We start from the raw sequence: 22,179 nt of genomic DNA on the forward strand, positions 1-22,179 counted from the left end.
ATAAAACCTTTACAACAGCAGGTGTGGTAAAAACACTACCACTTAAGGGGCTGCTGGAATCATCACAAACTAAAATTACATATAGCCACTTAAAGACTATCAGCTCCACAAAACTCTCTCTGTATTTCTCAGTATGGCTATGTTCAGAAACTGGTGTCGTCCGGCGACTTTCGCTGGCAGGAAATCGAGTGAAGATAATGACCTCTTCTGAAGAGTCCATTAGGGCTGGGCGATATGGAGAAAATCAAATATCACAATATTTTTGACCAAATACCTCGATATTGATACCGCAACGATATTGTAGTGTTGACTATTGGTGCTTTCACAAAATGTTTACACAATGAGATTTTTGATAAATAATCATCAGTAATGTGGATATAATGACTAAGTGGGTAAAGGCAAATAATAGAACAGTTACAACAGTCTGGTAAGTTCAGAAAATGATTTACGGCAGGTAGACCAGCTCTACAGCATCTCACAGACACACACTGTGATAGATCACAGATTTCGGCGTAACATCGGAAAAGCCTGTGTTTGAGTATCCAGCCAGGTAAAAGGTAGATTTCTTTATATAGGCCCTCGCAGCTATATGTCTATTCAGCAGGTGTGGTAAATACACTACCGGTTTTGTCCAAAGCGGCCGCTAGAATCAACACAAACTGAAAGTGACATAGCCACTTTATTGTGCTCTCGAATTAATAATTAATGAAATATATAACAAAACTCACCTTTGTGCCATTAGTAGGCTATGGTCTTACACGTGCCATTCAAACTCTCACTATCGCTTATTCAACATGGTATTATTTTGATTTCAGGCTTAGCCTATATATGTGAATACACTGTGCTATGTAAACATAACGGTGTGTTATCTTTGAGATCCCTTAAACGGGTGGGGGGGCTAGAGCCCCTGGGAGCTAATTCCTGTATCATGTAGGCCTACGTCCCTGTCTGGGCCCCTAATTGCATCTATTGAATCTGCTGATTTAAAATAGCCTGACTACGGCTTTTTTTTTTTTTCTTTTTTTTTTTTTTAACTAAATGAGCACTAGCTGCCCGGCGGCTTGCTCACTCAGCTCAGCACTCACACAGTGACAGAAAGTTGCCGGTCGGGACTGGGGGTAGACTATCTCGGAAATAATCTGCCCACGCGTTAAGCTGCTTTATCCCCGCCAAGCCTCAGCCGGACAGAGACTGAACCAGCTCTGCTACCTCCCACAGGGAAGTTGGAATTGTAGTGGGAGAAAGAAAAAGTGCCACAGGGTGCGGAATTAAGTTTGACAAATCTTTGTTTTGTGAATTAGAGGAGTGTGTTTGTCGCATACATGGAAACCTGACTGGACCCTGACAAACAGACCTGAAGCTGAGCCCGCCGTGTGTTCAGCCTGGGAGGCAGGAGGCGTAAAACAAGTGCACCCTGAGAATTTAACCACAGCGAGAAGCTGGCAACGGTGGTTTGGGCATGGACAGCACTGGACTTTGGATATTCCTGATAACAACTTGTCTTATTCCAGGTAGGCTGCTCTGCGTTTCTCAGCACACCTGTTAAATAAATATTAGTGATGTGACACTGGTGATGCGAGTCCTGCTAAAATACATGCTTTCTCTGTATCTAATCTATAGCCTACCAATCACAAAGAAGGAGGTACAGACACAGCGAGGAGTCGAAAAGTAGTCTAGAGGAACACGGATACATTTAGAGTAGAAAATCATCATAGTTAGGCTATAAAACATAATTGTTGTATTTTAAATTGGTGGTTGCTTCATAACCGTATCCTGTATTGTTATGAGCTTGGCCGTTTAAAACATGTTTTTAATTTATGCTTTTATTTTGATAAATAATTTTGTATTTATATGAATATACAGTGTTAAAAGTGTCTTGTCTATTTTACATTATTGTTACATATCATGTAAGTGCTCATTTAAAGACTTATCATCACCCAGTATAGTATAGGCTATAGGTAGTAAAATTAAAAGCTAGTAGTCACTCTTGATAAAGGGTTCATGTGTTTTAATTGATTAATTAATTATTAATAAAACATTTACTATTGTTTTATAGATCTATAAACCATTAATATGAACAAAGTTTGGGCTGCCAAGTTGTGATGTTACTAAGAGTTTTCTTGTTATACCAGAGTTCTTACGACTAATCTGTGAAGTATCAGTAATAATACTATTTTCTCAATTTCCCAACTATTGTATAAGCCATTAGTTACAATTTATCAACTCAATGTAAGGGGTGCCTGCTTGTGATTGTTAAAATTAAGTTATTTCTTTATATACTGTAGGCTATAGATTTATTTATTTTCATTTTAACTTTCATCAGTGCAGCTCTGACAGTATTATCTGATTTATTCTCTGCAAATAAATTACGTTTATCATTTAGTCATTTACTCCTGATCAGTGCAGAAGTCAAATCAGACCATTTCAACAAGCTCTTGCATATTTCAGTCAGTCATACAGTTGTCAACTAAACTCGCCTGGCAGGTGCACTGGGGGTGATCACACTGAGATGTGGCCGTCCCTGCAGATGCATCCCCACATCATACAGTGTTGTGTGTGTGTGTGTGTGTGTGTGTGTGTGTGTGTGTGTGTGTGTGTGTGTGTGTGTGTGTGCGTGCATGTGCGTGTTTGTGTGTGTGCGGGCGCAAATTAATGAATAAATAAATGAATGAATGAGTGAATGAATGAATGGACCAACTCTTGCCTCATTGTAATAGTTGCAGCTGTGTAACCACACTAAGCCTGGGCCATATAGCTAGCAGTAGACTAGTAATAAAAGGGGGGTGATGGTATGTGTATATATATATATATATATATATATATATATATATATATATATATATATATATATATATAATGACAAAAGTCATTGTGGCAGCATATGGATGTGTTTAGCTGCTGTGATTGCTTTTTTCACTAAGTTAGTGGTAAACCCCTCATGTGCTATAGTTGAGCTGTAATTTGCTGGTGTGCGTATGCATGTGTGTATGTGTTTTTACTTGTGTGAGTCTGAGGCCACGCCATGTGTGGGATTGTCATGTTGAAGGACAGAGCAGTGGATTAGAGCTGCACAGGGAGCAGGAAGGGTATAACAACATGATAGCTGCCAAGTCCTAGCCTGCTGACTGTTGCTGCAGTGTGTGTGTGTCTTATACTGGCTGGTGCAGACTCAGAACACTTCAGACTCAGTGTGTCAGAATCTGTTGGGTGCCCCAGTAGGTTGATGCGAGTGCTGTGACAGGCAATCATTGGTATGTTTTCACATGTAAGTTTGCAGTCCTCCACTACAAAAAGACACACAGGCTGAGACTGACAGACAGGCATCCTCATGAATTTTTGCATAATCCACTGTCTGCAGCTGGAACACACAGACACTACCCCACAGAAATAATCCAGTACAAGCACTCAGACCTTCTGTCCATTTCCTCTTTTGTTTGTCTCTTCATTCTCCACCTCCCTCTCCAAAGTCGGCCAATTTAAAGTCTTTTTTTCCCCTTTATTGTCTCTCAATCAGTTGAGATATTCTATATTTCTCGCTATCTCCTCTCTCTCTCTTAGGTTTTCATTCTCCTCTCATGTCCCAAAACACAGACGCAGCAGCAACAGTCATCATAATCCTGTGAGCTGCCCGCTGAACACCAGCCAACTGCACACTCCACGTTCCTACAGTGCCACAGAGATTACACATCCACACAAACATGCACACACATATCCATGCATGTGCACACAGATCCCAATCACAAACAATGAGAGATTATAATTGATTTAGCCAAAAATGAAGGGAGAAGAAGTGTTTTTCTCCATTTCAATCAGGCAAACAAATTGAGAGCAGCACACATAATTTGGGCAAGAGTCAGTTTCCGTTGTTGATAAAGCTGTTCTTTGCGTTCACACTGCAATATATTGGTTTAGAGCAACAACAAAAAATAGCTGCTATGGAAAATAACAGCCTAGTCACAGGTAGTGGTGTACCAGTTAAACCTATGTCACTTTCAGACTGCACATAATTATGCAACAGTGAGGTTTTAATCCAAGCATTGTGTATGTTTTTGTGTGCCTGTGTGTCAGTTGGCCTTTACTGTGCTTCAGGTTTCCCTACTTTGTAAGTCACAAGGCCAAAGACACAAACCCAGTGTGTAATCCCCGATCAATCACAGATTTGATGGCTTTAAGATTAAACAGTTAATCTTTCTCTCTCTGTGTTTTTTCATTTTCTCGTCTGTCGCATGAGGTCATTTTTTTTGTAATCTCGCAATGCCAGACCTATCTCCACAGTGCTGTGGAGTAAGGTCTGGCTACACCACAGATACTGTAACAAATTACTGTAAAAATACAAGATTTTTCTTACAGTAATTTGCCGTTCTTCCTAAATACAGTGGAATACTGTAAATGTTGAGGCATTTGAGGAACAAAATATTAACAGCAAGCTGCTGTACAATTTAACGGTATACTACAGTATGTTTTTCTTTTTCAGTAGCCAGGTTGAGTACGCCCACAACTCTTTTAAAATCATTTGGCATTGGCATCAAGTCCCCACCACTTCATGGCGAGAGTAATCGGAAAAATATAATGTTACACTAGAGATTTAATACAAAGAAGTACAAAAAATAAGAAGAGAAAGAGAGAAATGAGACAAATTTTGCCCTGATTGTGAGGGACTCTGCTGGGTCAGCACAGAGGTTGATGGTGCACATCCTTTGCTCACATACACATCGCACATCCTCTGCCATCCTGCTGCTAAAGGTAATTTAACAAGGTAATTGTGTTCTTATCAAATTCAGCAGGCTAGCTAAACTGTGTTACCAGTATCGAACCAGTTGTTTAATTTGCTTTTATTTCATCCTTGTTGTGACAAATTGGGATGCATTGGTACATTTGGTTAATGTATATGGCATTATCATTTGATGTCAGAACATTATTTTTATTATATTTATTTTATATGCAAATACTGTTAAAATAATATAAAATAATTTAAGGATAGCATTGTTGTTGGTATTTTATATTTGTAGTTTAGTAAAACCAAAGTCCTAAAAATCTGTCTGCTTAACACTGCTTGCAAAGTTATCCATTGCTTCAAAAACACCAATGTCTCCTAATGGTTCACAATTAATTTGAAGTAAACAACTCAAATACTGTCATAATGTTAACAACTCGTCTTTTGTAATTATATTTAGTTGCTTATTATTCTAAAATTATATCTACAAGTTATATAATTTTCTCATGATTACGACACAGAGGTCATTTTCATAAGAAAACATTGTTGAATGTTTATTTAGTGAATATGATGTGGTTCTGTATTAAGTGCAAATAACCCTAACCCACCAAACCTGATATCTTACAATCTTTCTCTGTTATTACATTCTATGCGCTTCCTTGGAATCAACCCCGAGAGTTAAACAAAGGTAACCCAGGGGAAGGTGGTGTCAAAGAGGATGGGAGGCTGGTCCATAAAAAGGCAGCTAGTGTGAATCCCCATGTGGCAACCCTCATCAAAAACTTCTTGGACATTGAGTGGGGATTCGTGTAGTCGACAACCCATCGCCACACAAGATGTTCATATTCTTCAGTTAAGTTCTGTTCAGTCAAATTGTGCAGTTCCAGGCCAGTTGTTGATTTGTTCTATTAAATTAAATGTTTTATCTTAATGTGTTTTTTTAACAAATGTATTTTAATATGGCAATATAAGCCTGAGTAATGTTTTAATGGATTTTTTCCAAATGTTATTATCTTTATATGTATGAGTTGTGTTTGATTGTTAATTGGCTTGAATAAATGTCTAATGCAGCCAAAGGCCATTTCTTGAAGTCATTTTTATATTAAGCATTTTTGAGAGCGTTGTACAAATTTTAAATCGTAAGCTTTAGCCTTGTTATACTGTGAAGATCACATTGAATAGTACTTTTAAAATGCATTTTATAGTAATACGTTGATAATGGAGATAGGAACACTGAAATAACACAAACAGATGACATCATCTTACCGTAAAACTTTCCATTTATACAGCAATAAACTGTCATTATAATTTACAGTAGGTACACCGTAGAATTACAGTAAAGAGCAGGTAAATGTAGCTGCCAGTTTTTTACGGTAAAGCTTATTTATACAGAGTACCATAACATTTTTCCTGCAGTAATAAACTGTAGTTATAAATTACAGTAGGCACACTGTCAAATTATAGTAAAGAGCAGGTAAATTTAGCTGCCAGATCTTTACTGTAATTTAACGGGGACATTTGTTACAGTGTACATTCTGCGATAGGAGAAATAAACGCTCTGGGTTGTTTGCATTTTTTCAAACCAATCATTATCATCTTCAGCTCCGGACGCAGCGACGGTGGTTCTGCAAAATGGTCTCGGGAAGGAACTTTTTATAGTGGGACATTTGTACCCCGCAAAAGAAAACACCACATAAAATATTAAACAAAGTTAACTGTTCACACAATACAGTAACCCATGCTATTTGAATTAGCTGGATACATGGTTAAACGTAATTTGCTCATACCAGTGTATCGCCGTGTATACTTCGTCCATAGCAATCCCAACCAATCGGTCCAAAAAGTCCTAGTTAGAGAGTAAATGCTGTAAACATCGTCTTTGTAAATCTTTACAATTATTCCCAGAAAGAACCAAGCAGGCCTGCCTTGTTGCACCATCCAAATTGTCTTCAAAACTTGCCATATTCAGCATGAAGCAGCATGTGTTGTTGTTTCCCGTAGTGAACAGAGTTTGAGAACAGCAACACACAGAGAGCGGAAAAATTTCAGGCAATTATCCTGAAAATGTACTTCCAATGATCCAGACTAGTTATTTAGTATCGGTGGCCTTTCTTGTTGCTAAACGTAGATGTAGTTTGCAGTTGAATGTGATGATAACAGATCTTGAGTTGTTAGTGCCATTTAGTTTCTAGGGTGAAATCTTGTATCAGAGTGACCAGCACTCTTTTTGTAATCACATTGAGGCTTTACTGTTTAAATAAAGGTAAAAAAGTATCATATATTTTATTTTTTATTGGTGTTTGCCCAAATCTGCAAACCCTTTACCAAAAAGCCTACAGCAAAACCTTTCACTGTCCCTCTGTTGAACTCTCACACAATACGAGAAAAGGTTACAAATGGCTCGTCACATAATGAGAATGATGGAGGATATCCACTCAGGATGTGAAAAAAAAACCCAACACCACGCTATGATGCTCTTGCTGTTTTTGCATGTTTCTCATTCAAGTGTGAAACAATATCGCTATTGTTTTGTTACGTTCCCATGGTCGTCTCTTGCCAGTGGGCTGGTGAGATAATTTCCTATTGTCTAAACAATAGAAGAATGTGAATGGACTTGGAATAGACACAGCAGAAAAGAGGAAGGTGAAAGAGATGTGGGACCAACAAGATATGAAAGTGTGTCTGTGTGTGTGTGTGTGTGTGTGTGTGTGTGTGTGTGTGTGTGTGTGTGTGTGTACTAGTAGTAGTAGTAGGGTGGGGATGGGGTTGTTTGTGTCAGAAAGGTAGGCTGTCTGTCTATTCTGCCCTAACCTAAAGCCCCTAATCAGCTCAGCAACAGAACTCAGGGGGGACTCTTAGTGTGTGTGTGTGTGTGTGTGTGTGTGTGTGTGTGTGTGTGTGTTTGTGTAAAGGATAGGGTTTAGACACAAGTAAAAGTATTTTGATACATTTGACAGTTTTTTTTATCGCTTTTGTAAAATGTGATAATAGTACCAAAGCGATAAAAAAAAAAAAACTTTTATGTTTTTCCACATTGATTATGGACAGAAAATGGATGAGATGAAAATATGTAAATATTGTTAATGTTGGAAAGAGCCAGGCGACCTGTTTCCAGTATTTATGCTAAGCTAAGCTAACAGATGCTGGCTCTAAATACAAATGTATCCTACTGACGTGAGAGTGGTATCAGTCTTTTCAGCGTCTTTCCCAAAATGCTGGGGAAGAAAACTATTCCTTGAATAGATGTCATCATACATTTCTGCTACAAATTATCACAGAAACATACGCGAAACAGCAAATCTCTTAAATAAAATTCTCAGTTTACCATGAATCATGAAATATTGTTGTAGTACTATGGCATAGTCAGAATCAGACATAAACAAGATACTTCTATGAAGCATTTGATACATTTTAGAAAAACACATTTTAAATGTTTATCTTGACAACATTATTACTGGTGGAAAAACGTTAAACCACTGAATGTCTTTCTTATAGGGGTATAGAGGGTATAGAGGTATGGAGGTTTAAAAACCTGCATAAACAAATTTGTTAGAACTTAATCTATAAAATACTTCCGCAAAAACATTTTTATAATTGTGAGCCTCATGTACAGCAGCAAATGTACTGTGGTACAGATGCACTTTAATATCCTAAATGCTGTAATCTACTCCCACTGCTGGCCATCTTCCCTCCCAATGACCCACACAAACACACACAATGGTTTAAAAAGTGGGCATGTGAGGCACAGTGAACTCCTTCTCTAATACAAAACTATTACACTTATTAATATAACCAAAAAATGTGACTCAGGTTTGTATTTGACATCATGTGATGATGTTGGTCATATTTTTGTTGATTGTTAGCAGATGATTTTGCGTGCGTGTTTGCATGCATAGAACATGCACAAATGAACCATTTACCAAATACATGTTTGCATATTAAATGCTTTTTCTGCAGATTTATATTATGAGACGAGCCAAAACAAATCTAATAAAGTAGGGAATTAATACACTCTAATCATTATATTCTAATCGTGTTTTCATCATTTAGGTGATGGGAAACTAGATAAGCACACTAACATGCTATGCCTTTTGTTCTGGGAATTTGTAAATCTTTTGTTTCATAAATCAATTTTAACTAAATCTCACAATTCAGTTCAGTTGAATTTGAATTATTGTGGTTATGAATGAGATGCCGGTTTTATAGCTCAATGTAACCTATGAAACTAGTGAACTCATCAACATATTATTTCAAGCAAGTCTTAGGTGGCAGCAGAGCAAACCTATCGCATTCAATATAGACATTCAAGCTCAGCAGAATAAACAGTATTGTTTATAGCGTTCTGTTTACTGTTAACTAACTAATTAATTAACTAAACTTTAAAGGTGCTGACACACCAACCCGACTATCAGCTGTCGGACAGTCTGGTGAGCTTGGTGACCCGAGTCTGTTCGGTGTGTTCCGTGCCGTCGTCAGTCGGAGGAGCCGTCGTCAGTCGGAGGAGCTGTCTGCGTTCATTTGGGCCGATTTGACTTGTTGAATCGGCCAGTGAGCAGACGGACTCAATAACCAATTACCGGAAATGACGAGTGGGATGAGCGTGACAAACGCCTCTCAAAATCTGATGAAAATCTTTTAAACTGACCTTTGTGAATCTGAAATGAAGACAGATTCAACAACTGCATGGCCTATTTCTCGCTTAAAATGTTTTCAGAAACACGTTTCGGTGAACTATTATCGTAAAATACGAGATCGTATTCCGAACGAGCCGCCATGACGGTCTGGCTTTGAAATTCGGGAGAAGCCAGACCCACGTGACGCATTTGTCCAATCAGCTACCGGTTTTCATTTTTTGGCCGATAATACAGAATAGTGCCACCTGCTGTTATGGAGACGTATTACGTATTGCGCACGTGCAGAACTTAAGCTCGAGTCGGCGTCACTTGGGTGTGTTCCGAGGCACTTTTTTGACCAACTCGGGGAGACTGATCAGTCCGACTACCTTTTCTGCCAACGGTCAATACTTTTAATTCATTGTAATTTATAAGTACATGAATCCAACTGTTCGTGAGATTTGCAAAGACCTTGATTATTCTCTGTATTTCAGAGCTGATTGGCTTTCTGTTCTCGCACAGCTCATTGTTGAAGGTTTTTAGTCTGTCATTCAGAAATACATAAAGTGATGGTGTTGTCAGGGATTTTTACAAGTCATCCAAATTAAACAACAAAATGTATCATTTGAGCATCATAGTACACCAACGATTTAGCATTGCACTTCTATAACATCGTTGGACTCAGGATGGACAATTAAAAAAAAAGAAGGAAAAAAATTGATGCAGCAGAAGAGACACACTTTTATTTCACACATTCCTCCTTTTCAAAACCTGCTGCCTACATTACCCAAAATGCAACCCGCCAGCTGGCAGTTCTTAACTTAAACGTAATATTGTTTTGGGGCATTTAAGAGTGCAGTCTCAAAACTGTTCAACTATACACTGCATGTAACTTTTAGCCTACTTCAAATATTGTGTCCAGTTGGAAAAGAGAACAAGGAAAATAATGTATTACAGTTTATACTTAACTACAGGAAAACATGAAAAAATATGATAACATGTCAGAACAAAAGTAGCACTGAACCCTGCTTGATTTCAGTCTGTGCACATTAAGATCAACAAACCTCACCACAAAAAACATTGGTATGTAAAAAAAAAAGTTACTTATTCTTAGGTTGTATAAATAAAGTATTTATGTGCTATTAATGAAGCTCTTACACAGCTCTGACAGAAATATTACTGTAGGATACCAAAATACTGTGAATGGGTTAAAGCATTACTTCCGGGTTAACAAGAGGACCTTGTCAGAGAGATGAACAGCTTTAGTTTTGATGTCTGCGCTGTTACCCTGGGGTGTTTTTGATTGTTAGCCTCTGTGATAGATACTAGACTAGAAAACTGATGGAATGATCAATATTCATCCATTAATAACATGGAAATATTGGATTACATAATGAACCATGAACAATGGCCCCTCGTTTATATCTTTAAAAAAATACAATACTTCAAACATGGAAATCACCCCTGGGTATGGGTTACATTCACAATGTCTAATTCAGCATTGTATTCACGTAGTAAAATTTCCAGTCATCTGGTTTGTGGCATTACATGTTTGAGAAAGTTAAAAATAACCAGCTAGAGTAGGACTTGCTTTACAGTAATGTCAGAAATTGCTGTTTCCATAATGACATTTATAGAGTGACCAACACACACACACACACACACACACACACACACACACACACACACACACACACACACACACACACACACTTACATTAGCCTACTCTATATTTGCGACCCAGTGTCTTTCATTTCCTGTTGTGAGATAAGTTGCTTACTTTGGGGTGACATTATTGTCTTTTTTTAAAAGAGGAAGCCAAATAGATCTTGGGAGGTAAAAAATATGACATGATCATCATTTAGGAAATCAATGTATATGTTGATTATATGTTGCAAAGATTTTGTTTTGTTATTATGAGTCTGTATTTACCGGGCTATTTCACAAAACCTAGATAGCGGATTAAGCTGGGATTTCCCAGTTATCCTGACTCAATTTAGCCTTGACTCGGTTTTTGCCTTATTATTATCAGCCTGCATTAAATTCAATAGGTGCATGTTGCTGTTCAGTTAAGTACTGTTATTATTTAAAGTTGTGACCATTATTTTTTTTATAATTATTCATGTGACAGTCATCGTTACTGTTATATTGCTGTATGAAAACTGCTGTTCATATTGTTGTTAGAAGTTTGATGAATATATTACGGCAATTGTTGAGATAATTAGAAAAGACTAATGAAGTCGCAATGTGTTTTAAATTAAGTCTGTTACTAAGGGCAATACATAAAATGTTGTACATGTGTGTTTCTAAAGTGGACCAATGCACCTTAAATTATTTTAGTTAATTCATTTTTTTGTATTCTTTAAACCTACATTGTGTAATTTTTTGAGTTGATTCTTAGCAAAAACCCCTTTGTACTTTCACAAATATGTACTCATTCATGTGTAATTACTTCCACTAACTAATCAAAGTATTCTCGTAAGCGTAGAATCTGACATTCAGAATCATTCAGAATACATACGAGCGACTCGCTCGAATGACAGCAGCCATGTAGCACCTCCATCTTTAAAATACATTAGCCAAAGGGGGACATACCTCCGCATTTCACCCTCTTACACCTATTGGCACCGTGACGAATGCAAGGGGGAGATTACTTGTCTGCGTTCATTTGGGCCGATTTGACTTGTTGAATCGGCCAGTGAGCTGACGGACTCAATAACCAATTACCGGAAATGACAAGTGGGATGAGCGTGACAAACGCCTCTCAAAATCTGATGAAAATCTTTTAAACTGACATTTGTGAATCTGAAATGAAGACAGATTCAACAACTGCATGGCCTATTTCTCGCTTAAAATGTTTTTAGAAACACGTTTTGGTGAACTATTATCGTAAAATACGAGATCGTATTCCGAACGAGCCGCCATGATGGTCTGGCTTTGAAATTCAGGAGAAGCCAGACCCACGTGACGCGTTTGTCCAATCAGCTACCGGTTTTCATTTTTTGGCCGACAATACAGAATAGTGCCACCTGCTGTTATGGAGACGTATTCAGTAGTGGAGACTGATCAGTCCGATTGCCTTTTCTGCCAACGGTCAATACTTTTAATTCATTGAGATTACTCGCCAAGGAAGAGAAAAAGAGAATTAAAACGACAATGCGACAGGCAAAGCAACAAGACCAAAGTTAATATTGGAGTGGCTAGAACAGCTGCGTGTAAACATGGAGAGCGCTAACCGTAGGAGGAAGGGCTAGAAAGTAATATTCAGTTGGTTGTCATATACAATTTCACCGCTAGATGGAAGAAATTCTTACACAATGTACCTTTAACAATAAAGGATCATGCTTGTTCCTCTTCCATGTGCATTGTATTTGGCATTCTTAGCACACAATTTGTGTTGTCCAGTAAACTGGGACTATAATTTGGGAGGATTTTACAATTTTAAGAACATATCCTAATTGTACAGTCCTCCCAAATTATAGACTTAGTTCACTGGATCAGTAACTATATAGTGTTGTAGGCTACTGTACATTCAGGTAACAACAGGGACAGGACACCCCAGTGGTTTTTGACCTTATAGTTTGCTGGGGGGAAATAACTGATTAATATACTCTGTTACATTCATGTTTATAGTGTGCATGTAATTTATCACTGAATTATCGTTATAGTTTCTAGATTTTAGAGTCCAATTTCTTCAGTGTCTTTCTTTTCTATGTTTATATATATATATATATATATATATATATACACATACGAGGGAGCAAAGCATGTAATATGTAAAGAAGGAAACTCGGCCTCTCTCCATTGTAGCATCAGTAAATCTGTGATCGACCTCGCGGTCTGTTAAGGAAAGCCGTGGACGCGCATCTATCCAAATTACATCAGCCTGGCTTGACCTAGTCGCTCCTCCTCAGCCTGGCTTGACCGTCGTGAAACGCACCAAGCCAGGATGCACAGATTAGACCAGGTCAAGCCTCACTTTATCAGTTATCCTGGATTTATAAATGTTGCTTTTGTGAAACAGCCTGTTTCAAGTAAACGTTTCAAGCTAAATTTTGATGAAAGAGGTTAAGTGTTGTTTTTTCTCCTATAAAGGAAAGAAACACACAAAGTAATTACATTTCAAATACATATGGTGAGATACTTTATGGTGAGATAATTTACAGTATATCTTTAGAACTTTAAGGCAAAGTTATTCTTCTCATGACAAGTAAATTGGCAGCGGTTGGCATGTCTGGATGCATTTCCATCTCTTGAGCAACTTTTATTATCTGTATTTATTATATTATATGTAGACCTACTATTAAGCTGCTGGAATGTGAAGAGGAAGAGGGGATTTTAAATGGATTAACAATAAAAACTAAATAAATGATTTCTTCATAAAAAAGTTAGTAATGATAAAGAAATACCGATGGTAAGACAGAGGTTTCTGTGTGTGTGTGTGTGTGTGTGTGTGTGTGTGTGTGTGTGTGTGTGTGTGTGTGTGCATATACTGTGTAACCATGTCTGTATGAGAATGAGAGCAGCCATTGTTCTGAGCTGTTTTGTTCAGTGTACCATCATTGTTCCTCATCCATGAATAACATACATTTATTCTTTATGAACTGACCTGATTAAACAGGATGTCATTTAAAATTATCTGACAAACACAAGTAAACACACGTGACTCACATAGTGAACCGGTTTACATGCTGTGGAGTTGTTGAAGGGGATCAAAAAGTCAGTGGAAACAGTAATCAAACAAATTGTGCTTATTTATACCTCACTCTAATTCACAACCTTTGACCTCAGCTCACCTCTCACGCTGCTGAAATGGATTACCTTTGACAGCTGAGCTGCTGACAGTGAACCACTAAGACCATGTCAGTCTGATGCTGCCAAGTTGTGTGTATTTGTGTGTGCACGAGTGAAAGTGTGTTTATGTCTTTACCTCTTGTGTTTCTCATCCAGGAAAGAATGGCCAGACTGTGGAAATGGATGATGGGAAGTGGGGGTATGTTGGCTCAAAGGTGGATCTCCGTTGTCGGTTCGTCAACAGCTCTCCACCTGTCAAAATCTCACAGGTATTCACTCGTTCACCTGTGGATTACACCCACGTGTAATCAGATTGAAACATAAAATACAAATAATATCATTCATACCCAGGACACATTTGGCAGCAAAAGAGACAGATATTTCCCTTCAGAGTTGTTAGAGACCAAAAACAGATCTAGTGAATATTAAACTTACATTCATCAGGTGGACACTTGGTTTACCAACAACTTTTGCCATATCAACTTAAAACTTTATGGTATGTCAATGTTGCGATTACAATGTTCATTTGCCCCCAATCGGCCATAGAAACTATTCAGGTTGCAGCAACGTCATTAATACAGTTAGAATCAGCCAGTTTTGGTTCAAGCATATGGTAGGTGAGAAATCTGATTCAAATATTCGACAGTGACCAGTTTACTTCAGTGCATGTAAACATGTTCTGCTTATCTACAAAACCTTGTTATTAGCCAGTCTCTGTGAAAGGAGGCCACATTAAAAAACACTAGACGTGTCATAGAAAGAAAATCAGAGGCTAGATTTCACATGCTCTGTAGATTCTTGCTAATTTAGAGTACACATACAAAATAAAATGCTAACATTTTAGATTTGAATATGTGAACAGATATTTTACAACAATATGTTTTTCTTTTCTTTTCGAAATCAATTTAAGGGACCATTCCAGCAGTTTTGCCTGTATAACCCAATTAACTATATTATTAATTACTGGTTACAATTTCCAAATTCATCCAGGAAGTCATTTTCATTTCAGTAAGGCATTACAATTAAGAAAAGTCCCTGCTCTGAACTGCATTACCACTTAACAATAATGAATCCCATAATGAAATAACATAAACCACTGGCTGCCAAACTTGTGGTTTGCTTTTCATAAATAATGACAAATATAAATATGCAATATGCCTCTTAGTTGGCTAAAATCATTGCCTACTCAAAATTACATGACTAATATAACTATAACTATTTATGGTTCATATCAGAGCTCTTGGTGGTTCATATGAGAGCTCTTTTACACTTCCCCTCATCATTTACGTCTTCGATTTTAATCCATCCTTCTTTCTCAAGGTAACATGGCAGAAACTGGTGAATGGCACTAAGCAGAACGTGGCAATCGCAAATCCTTCCCTGGGTGTGTCTGTGGCCCCGCCCTACAGAGACCGTGTCACCTTCAAGAATGCAGCAGTGAGGCGGCGGACTCCGACTCTGGAAGACACCACGATCACTTTCTCCTCGCTCCGCCTTTCTGACGAGTTCACCTACATCTGTGAATACACCACGTTCCCTGCAGGGAACCGAGAAAACACTGTAAACCTCACTGTCTACGGTAAGGCAGATTGGTGATGATCTTATGCTCAAGTGAAATACATATGATGGAGATGTTAAATGTAAAGGCATATAAACCTCAGCAGTTTCCCCTTGTTTCCAGTCTCTATGATAAGCTAAGTAAACCACCCACCTAACTATATAGTTAAGAGAATATAAAGCTCCAAGACGAAACTGACAGAAGGACAGGAAGTTGCAATTGCAAATCTGTCTGCTACTTCAGCACCACGGACAGCGCCATGCATTTATAAATACACAGCCCAGTTAGGCTACTGCTACTGTATTTCAGAGCCGTGGTCGGGGCCATAGATTCTAACTTGCACAAACCCTTAGTCAGAGAAATATATAATACGTAATATTTCTGCATTAAAATGTATAACAATGACTACACATATGTTATGTATTTTGTTTATTTGTATATTATCTTAAATGTTTCCATCAATGTTCAACCCTCACCCCCACTGGTGAATTAAGTCTCCCAGCGACAGGGGGTACAACAACCCCTTTCCCCCGGTGCAGAAAAATCTGAAAGATAACACCGACATGTAAAATATGTAAGGGTAATGTCCGACAAGGTGTCCATTGTCAGGTATTAATGGACGACGGCGAGGCGTGAACCGGCCGACCCCTGCCGAAGTTCATTAATACCTGACAATGGACACCTCGAAGGGCATTAACCCGCTTATACCATGGTCACTTGCTAAATAACATATTTTTAAAACATAAGTTTATATTTTAATTTGTTTTACAATCGAAATCTAAAGTTTTTCCAAACAATAACTCTGTTTCCCTGGTTACGCATAAGGGTTGGACTAATACCTGGAACAATCATTCCCATCCTTTAAGGTTCTTCTGCAATGCAAACGTTGTTCAGTCCTCCAGGAAATAGGAAGGACCTTAGATACGACTTTCCTCCCTTAGCAACGGGAGATATTAATAGTCCGCTCAGCTCGTAGAACCGAGCCAGAAAGCTAACGCTATGCTAGCAAGATCCAAAGTCAATAACATTGTGTACAGTTGGCAATCAGTAAAAATAACCTTACAGTAAGTTGAACAACAAGAACACAACAACTTTTACGAACAATTTTATCTGCGATGTGTAACGTTACTGTCGGCCTCAGCCTTAAGTAGCGACCTGAACTGCGAACGGGATGTGACATAATGTTATTCGCTGTGACACAAAGTCAGTTCAGAGCAGAGGGGCATAATAACTTACTTCTTACAGCGTGTGTGTTAGTGCCATCCTGTGGTATTCAGAGGACGAGGCACTGAAGCTGCACACAATGTTCAAATTAACAGATTCACATTTCCTTTTTGTTTTAATGTAGCACATTAATTTAGAACAGTAAACAGTCAGTTTCACCAGAAGTCCTTTAGTATGTGTCCTACATCACACATGGTATAGACCATGGTATAAATTGTGATATTGGGGTTTTAGCTGGCTAATATTAGCTTGCTTGCTTGCTTGCTAACCTGTCAGCTACCACCCCAAATAGAATCTAAGTAATGAAGTTATGTGGGAAACACTGCAGCAATTTCATTAGAATGACATAACATTAATAGACGTTACTAAATGTAACGTGAAAACAACTTTAATACCTTAACTAGTCTGTAAACAGATACATTTCCATCGGCAATTGTGGTTGTGAAGACAACAACTCCTATGATCCCATACAACTGCACATATGTACATAATCAAAAAGTGTGTTTTGATTGAGAGAACTGTATGGAGACCATACATATTGTACATAGTGGGCATGCATCTTGGTAATTTTGCTAACAAGGAGGATGGCATCCCCACTTAAATTGCCTACTGAGTGTACACAAATTGATTTAGCAATGTTCTGTTTTGAGGAAATTGTTTAGGACTTTTTTTCAAACTACTGTTTCCAAGGTCAAGAATTAACTTCAACAAGAAGTTGTTAATGAGGTGACTGCTGTTCATATTTTCTGTAGAGTCAAGTTATAGCTTTTACCTGTCCGCCCTTTGAATAGGCTGCCGTAAATGAAACATTATACAATATTATCATGCTTTAAAACATGCTAATGCTAGATTAACTCAATGCTTGTGTTTATTTTCACTCACTCAGTTCGCCCAACAACTCAGATGACTCTGTCCGCGCCGACGCTGGTGGCTCGTTCATCCAATGTGAAAACACCGGTGGCCACCTGCATCTCTGCCAATGGAAAACCACCCAGTACTATCAGGTGTGTGTGTGTCTGTGTGTGTGTGTGTGTGTGTGTGTGTGTGTGTGTGTGTGTATGTGTGTGAGTGTATATATATGTGCTTTAGAGGAAGACAGGTGTTTTCTCTCTTTTTACCCTCCCTTTTTAAAGTTTTACTACAGCATGTGCACTGACCTTGTTTGCCTTAGTTGTTTAACTCCCACTTAACTACAAGTCAGCCTACATTGATGTATCTCTGTGTCATGACCCTGATTCCACGTTGATCTGAGTAGGTGGGAGACGAGGGTGCCGGGAGAAGTGACCACCCGGGAGTACAGGAACTCAGACGGTACGTTCACTGTCCAGAGTGACTACGTTTTGGTGCCCAGCAGAGAAACACACAAGGAGACGCTCACCTGCGTCACCACCTACAACGAGGAGGTCTTCACTGACAGCGTCACCCTCGATATTCAGTGTAAGTCTTTTTCAAGCTCATACCTATACAAGTAAAATATTAACACTATTACAAGCTCATTTTCTGTTATTTGTTTGTGTTTGTTTTTGTGCCAGATGAGCCAGACGTTTCGGTGGATGGGTTTGATGGAAACTGGTACCTGAACCGAGAGAATGTCCAGCTGACCTGCCAAGCTGATGCCAACCCGGCCGTCTCTCTGTATCAGTGGAGGCTGTGAGTACAACTCTGTTTGTTTGTGTTTCACTCAAATTTACTATTCAAAATGAGATCACCTTATTACAATGTATCAAGGAGGTTGTGGTCTATCCCTTCCAGCAACATTTGTTTGCTCATTCTTCATGCAAATATCTACTTTACTTTTCTTTTCTACTGCCAACAAACGTACACGTAAGCCAAACAACACACCATCTGCTTTCCTTTGATTTTGTCCGTTCTGTATTTTTTGCAGGAATAATGGCTCCTTACCAAGCAATGCTGAGATCCGAGAGAACGTCCTTACCCTTAAAGGGCCGGTCACGTATGACCTGCAAGGCACCTATGTGTGTGATGCAACCAACAGCATCGGGACACGATCGGGCTCTGTGGAGGTCAGCATTACAGGTACATTTACCTGGAGTCTGGGGTAATTTGATTTGACACTTACTGTACCCCAAAGCTACTGTGAACAAGGAATGTGTCTGTTTAATTTTTTATTGATGTTTGTGTGTTTTTTCTGTAGAAAAGCCTCTACCGCAGATAGCAACGGGTGATGTCATCAGCGTAGTCGCCTTATTACTGGCTGCTGGAGTGCTCATGGGCATTACCGTCACAGTCCTGGTGCTCAAAATAAGAAGTAGAAAAGGCGACTCCTCGTACGTATACAGTCATTAGCCCTCTATTGTCCCAACATGCTTTGTATCCTCTATTACCATCCTAATCGTCTAACTTTTATACTCTTTGATCAGAAATGACTCTCCATCTAGAAAACTGTCCCAGCCATTAAGGAAAAGACCAGCAGATGATATCCAGGTAACCTTTGTGTTGTGTTTGTAATCACATGTTCAAAGAATTGCCAGTGGGCTTAAGTGGAGATTTTGTGCATGAACACGGCATTTGCAGCGAGATTCTATGCAGCTCGTACTAGAGATCAGCTGTGATTTAGATATAGATGTTAGAATATATGCACTGTACTCTCTAGCTATCGTTACACTGTTCTTTATGTGGAACGTATTGGAAGCTCTGTACTTTGTTATGTATAAGAATGTATGTAAAGGCTCGGTCATAACAGCATTTATAACTGCAAAATGTTTGCTAAAATCACTTCATTTTAGAGGAATCTGTGTGATCAGAGGATTTGCTCAGGGAGTGCTTTGCATGAATGTGAACTTGCCGTGTTGGCCAGTTCCAAACCATCTGAACAGTGCTGACCTTTAAGGGAACAGAGACAGTCCATACTAGCACTACTAGGAGGTCAGTAACTTCACAGGGTACCCTTAAAGGGGTGATAGAATCAGATGCCGGCATAACTATAATATATTTACACTTAGAATTTCATCACGGCATGTATATCACAGCTACCCTAAGGTCTTACAAAGCTTAGGTAACACTTTTCCGATTTCAATTTAATGCATTTTTGTGAATTTCAGAGGTCCCGTTAGGAGGAGGCTAGCCAACTCTCATTGATAAGCTCCATCCAGCTCACTCGCGGACAAGAGGCGTTTATTTCCCCGATCGTTTGTTTTAAATAACTCAACACACATATCCATTGTAAGATTAACTGGAACCTGTGGTAAGAGATTGCGGGCGTAACAAGCTCGCTTACCGCGCTCTCACTCACACACACCGGCCATTTAGCAGGAGAGAGGAGGGAGAGCAGCGAGCTGCAGGCCCTGGAACTCCATCAGGGCCTCGGCATTTGGTAGTCCAGTAATCCAGAAACGGTGACTTTGCGCGTGTATAGAGCGCCACGGGCTGTCGGCCGTGACGGAGCTCCATCTACCTCACAGCAGGCCGGGGTCTGTGAAGGAGGACAGGCCAGGCGGCGAGGCAGCAACCCTTGGCAGCACCGGCCTCTGAACTCCGACACACAGTCGGACAAAATTTGCAATTAGCCATCAATTTTCGTAAAACGGCCCATATTTGACCTCGACCTATTTGATTTCTCGCATAAAAAAGTCTCAGAAGTGAATTTAGTAATTAAAAAGCAGACGAACAATGTATACAATTTCTGAGATCTGCGCGACCTAGATTCAGAAGACTAAGCTGACCTCAGGTCAGTGGTGTAGCCTATGTAACTTTTGGGGCGTTACAAAGATAGAAGGTAGAGCCAAATAAGGTAGGAGTTGAGGAGTTGTCGTCAACTGTTAGCTTTGTTGAGATTCGCCCGTTTGCAGAGGCAGTTTCAAATTTTGAGATTTGCAGCGGAAAGAGGTGTCAATGTGATTTTGAGTTTCTATGTATGTCCTATTTACCCTCCAAACTGTCGTTATTCAACTATGACAAGGTAGTCATTTTGCATTCTATCACCCCTTTAAGTATATACTACACAGTGTGCACGATCAGTATATCTGGTAGGGAGTATGTGCATTGTTTCTAATTTTGATACATCTTTAATGTGTCTCTCATTTCTCCACAGCACCCAGGGCGGTTTTATGAAGAGCTTCCAAACACAGCGGATTATGTAAGCTACAGACTGGCCTGCAACAAAGAGGACTACCCAGAGCCCTACTCCCCTCCCATCAAGCCTCCTCTCTCATTTCTGCCCCAACACCCCTACAACTCCTCACAACCAACCACTGCAACCAGCAGCAGCGGCACCAACACGCCAAAAAACACCTCCTCTCCTCCTCTTCCTCCTTCACACGCCACGGCCATCTTTAAGTACCCCTCAGTACCAGGCCTGGCTTCTCCTCCCCCGGGAGTGGTGGCGTATACTTTTCCCAAAGAGCAGTACGTCTGAACCGACACTTCGTCAAAAATGATGAAATGACCCGATATAAACTCTAACCTTTCCTAAGAGAAGGCTGGGAAAATGTGGTTAACCTTGCATCACTGTGGACAGCACTCAAGGTCAAAGAACAATGCAGCTTTTATTGTTGGACTTGGAATTAAGTCCAGTTTTGAAACATTTTCTCTTTTATTGTGTTATCTATTATTTGAAAAGGGAAGACTGTTGAACCATGTTTTAAGTGTTTAGAATAGAGGAATGTCAAGTTTAAGATTATTTCATGCATAGATGTATTACATTTCATTGGATTATCTCTTAATGTCCAATGTGGTTGACCCCTTACTTTATCCTCTATGGTATCATTTTGTAAAAAAAGAAAAAAAAAAAGAAAGAAAGATTATAATTTCCTATTTTATCTCTAATGCCCACTCTCTTTATCCTGCATCATACTCACTGACAATCCCTTTACTGAGAAACAGCAGACCTCACCTTTTGGTTTTACCTCCTGTTCTTATTTAATGTGCTGGTATTTTGTATTGTTCATGTTTTTCTTGCAAAGAAAAAATCTTAAAAACATTTTTATTTACTGAACAATTTTGTTGGTATATGAAATTTATGTTTTTCTTTGTGGTATCTGTGGATTATAGTATTCATTGACACTGGTTGTTGGATGAGCCTTCAATTTTTAGCATTTAAATAAAAATTGATCATGTAAACTTGTATCAACAGTGATTGAAAACCACAAAACCATACAAACTCTTCTTCTCTTTCTTTACTCTGAATATAGTATAGTATAGCTATTATCTTTCTCAGGGCTGGCATTGGAATGTTCTCTATGTAATATTCACTAACATTTAAAAGTCTACTTACACTTTTTTCTTAATAATGTTTTAGAGCATTTCTGTTGGTCAT

At 38.9% G+C, this 22,179-nt stretch overlaps 1 protein-coding gene across 1 annotated transcript; it reads left to right on the forward strand.

Annotated features, from left to right (window-relative positions):
- The first annotated feature begins 1,119 nt into the window (after positions 1 to 1,119).
- On the forward strand, positions 1,120 to 21,924 carry nectin1a (nectin cell adhesion molecule 1a). The gene is made up of 10 exons (XM_078265980.1): positions 1,120 to 1,511; positions 14,279 to 14,391; positions 15,443 to 15,701; positions 17,791 to 17,908; positions 18,160 to 18,341; positions 18,437 to 18,554; positions 18,790 to 18,941; positions 19,060 to 19,192; positions 19,286 to 19,349; positions 20,956 to 21,924. The coding sequence occupies exons 1-10, from the start codon at positions 1,460 to 1,462 to the stop codon at positions 21,277 to 21,279; spliced, it is 1,515 nt and encodes a 504-aa protein (XP_078122106.1). The 5' UTR covers positions 1,120 to 1,459; the 3' UTR covers positions 21,280 to 21,924.
- The last annotated feature ends 255 nt before the right edge of the window (positions 21,925 to 22,179 follow it).

Source organism: Sander vitreus, chromosome 13 (assembly GCF_031162955.1).
Source record: "Sander vitreus isolate 19-12246 chromosome 13, sanVit1, whole genome shotgun sequence".
NCBI classification, from domain to species: Eukaryota; Metazoa; Chordata; class Actinopteri; order Perciformes; family Percidae; genus Sander; species Sander vitreus.

What these genes read in the sequence shown, in the direction of transcription:
- nectin1a (XM_078265980.1), top strand. Translation starts at nt 1,460, where the DNA reads ATGGACAGCACTGGACTTTGGATATTCCTGATAACAACTTGTCTTATT. An exon ending in CACCTGTCAAAATCTCACAG is followed by an intron (nt 14,392 to 15,442) that starts GTATTCACTCGT and finishes TTCTTTCTCAAG; the next exon opens with GTAACATGGCAGAAACTGGT. An exon ending in GACCAGCAGATGATATCCAG is followed by an intron (nt 19,350 to 20,955) that starts GTAACCTTTGTG and finishes ATTTCTCCACAG; the next exon opens with CACCCAGGGCGGTTTTATGA.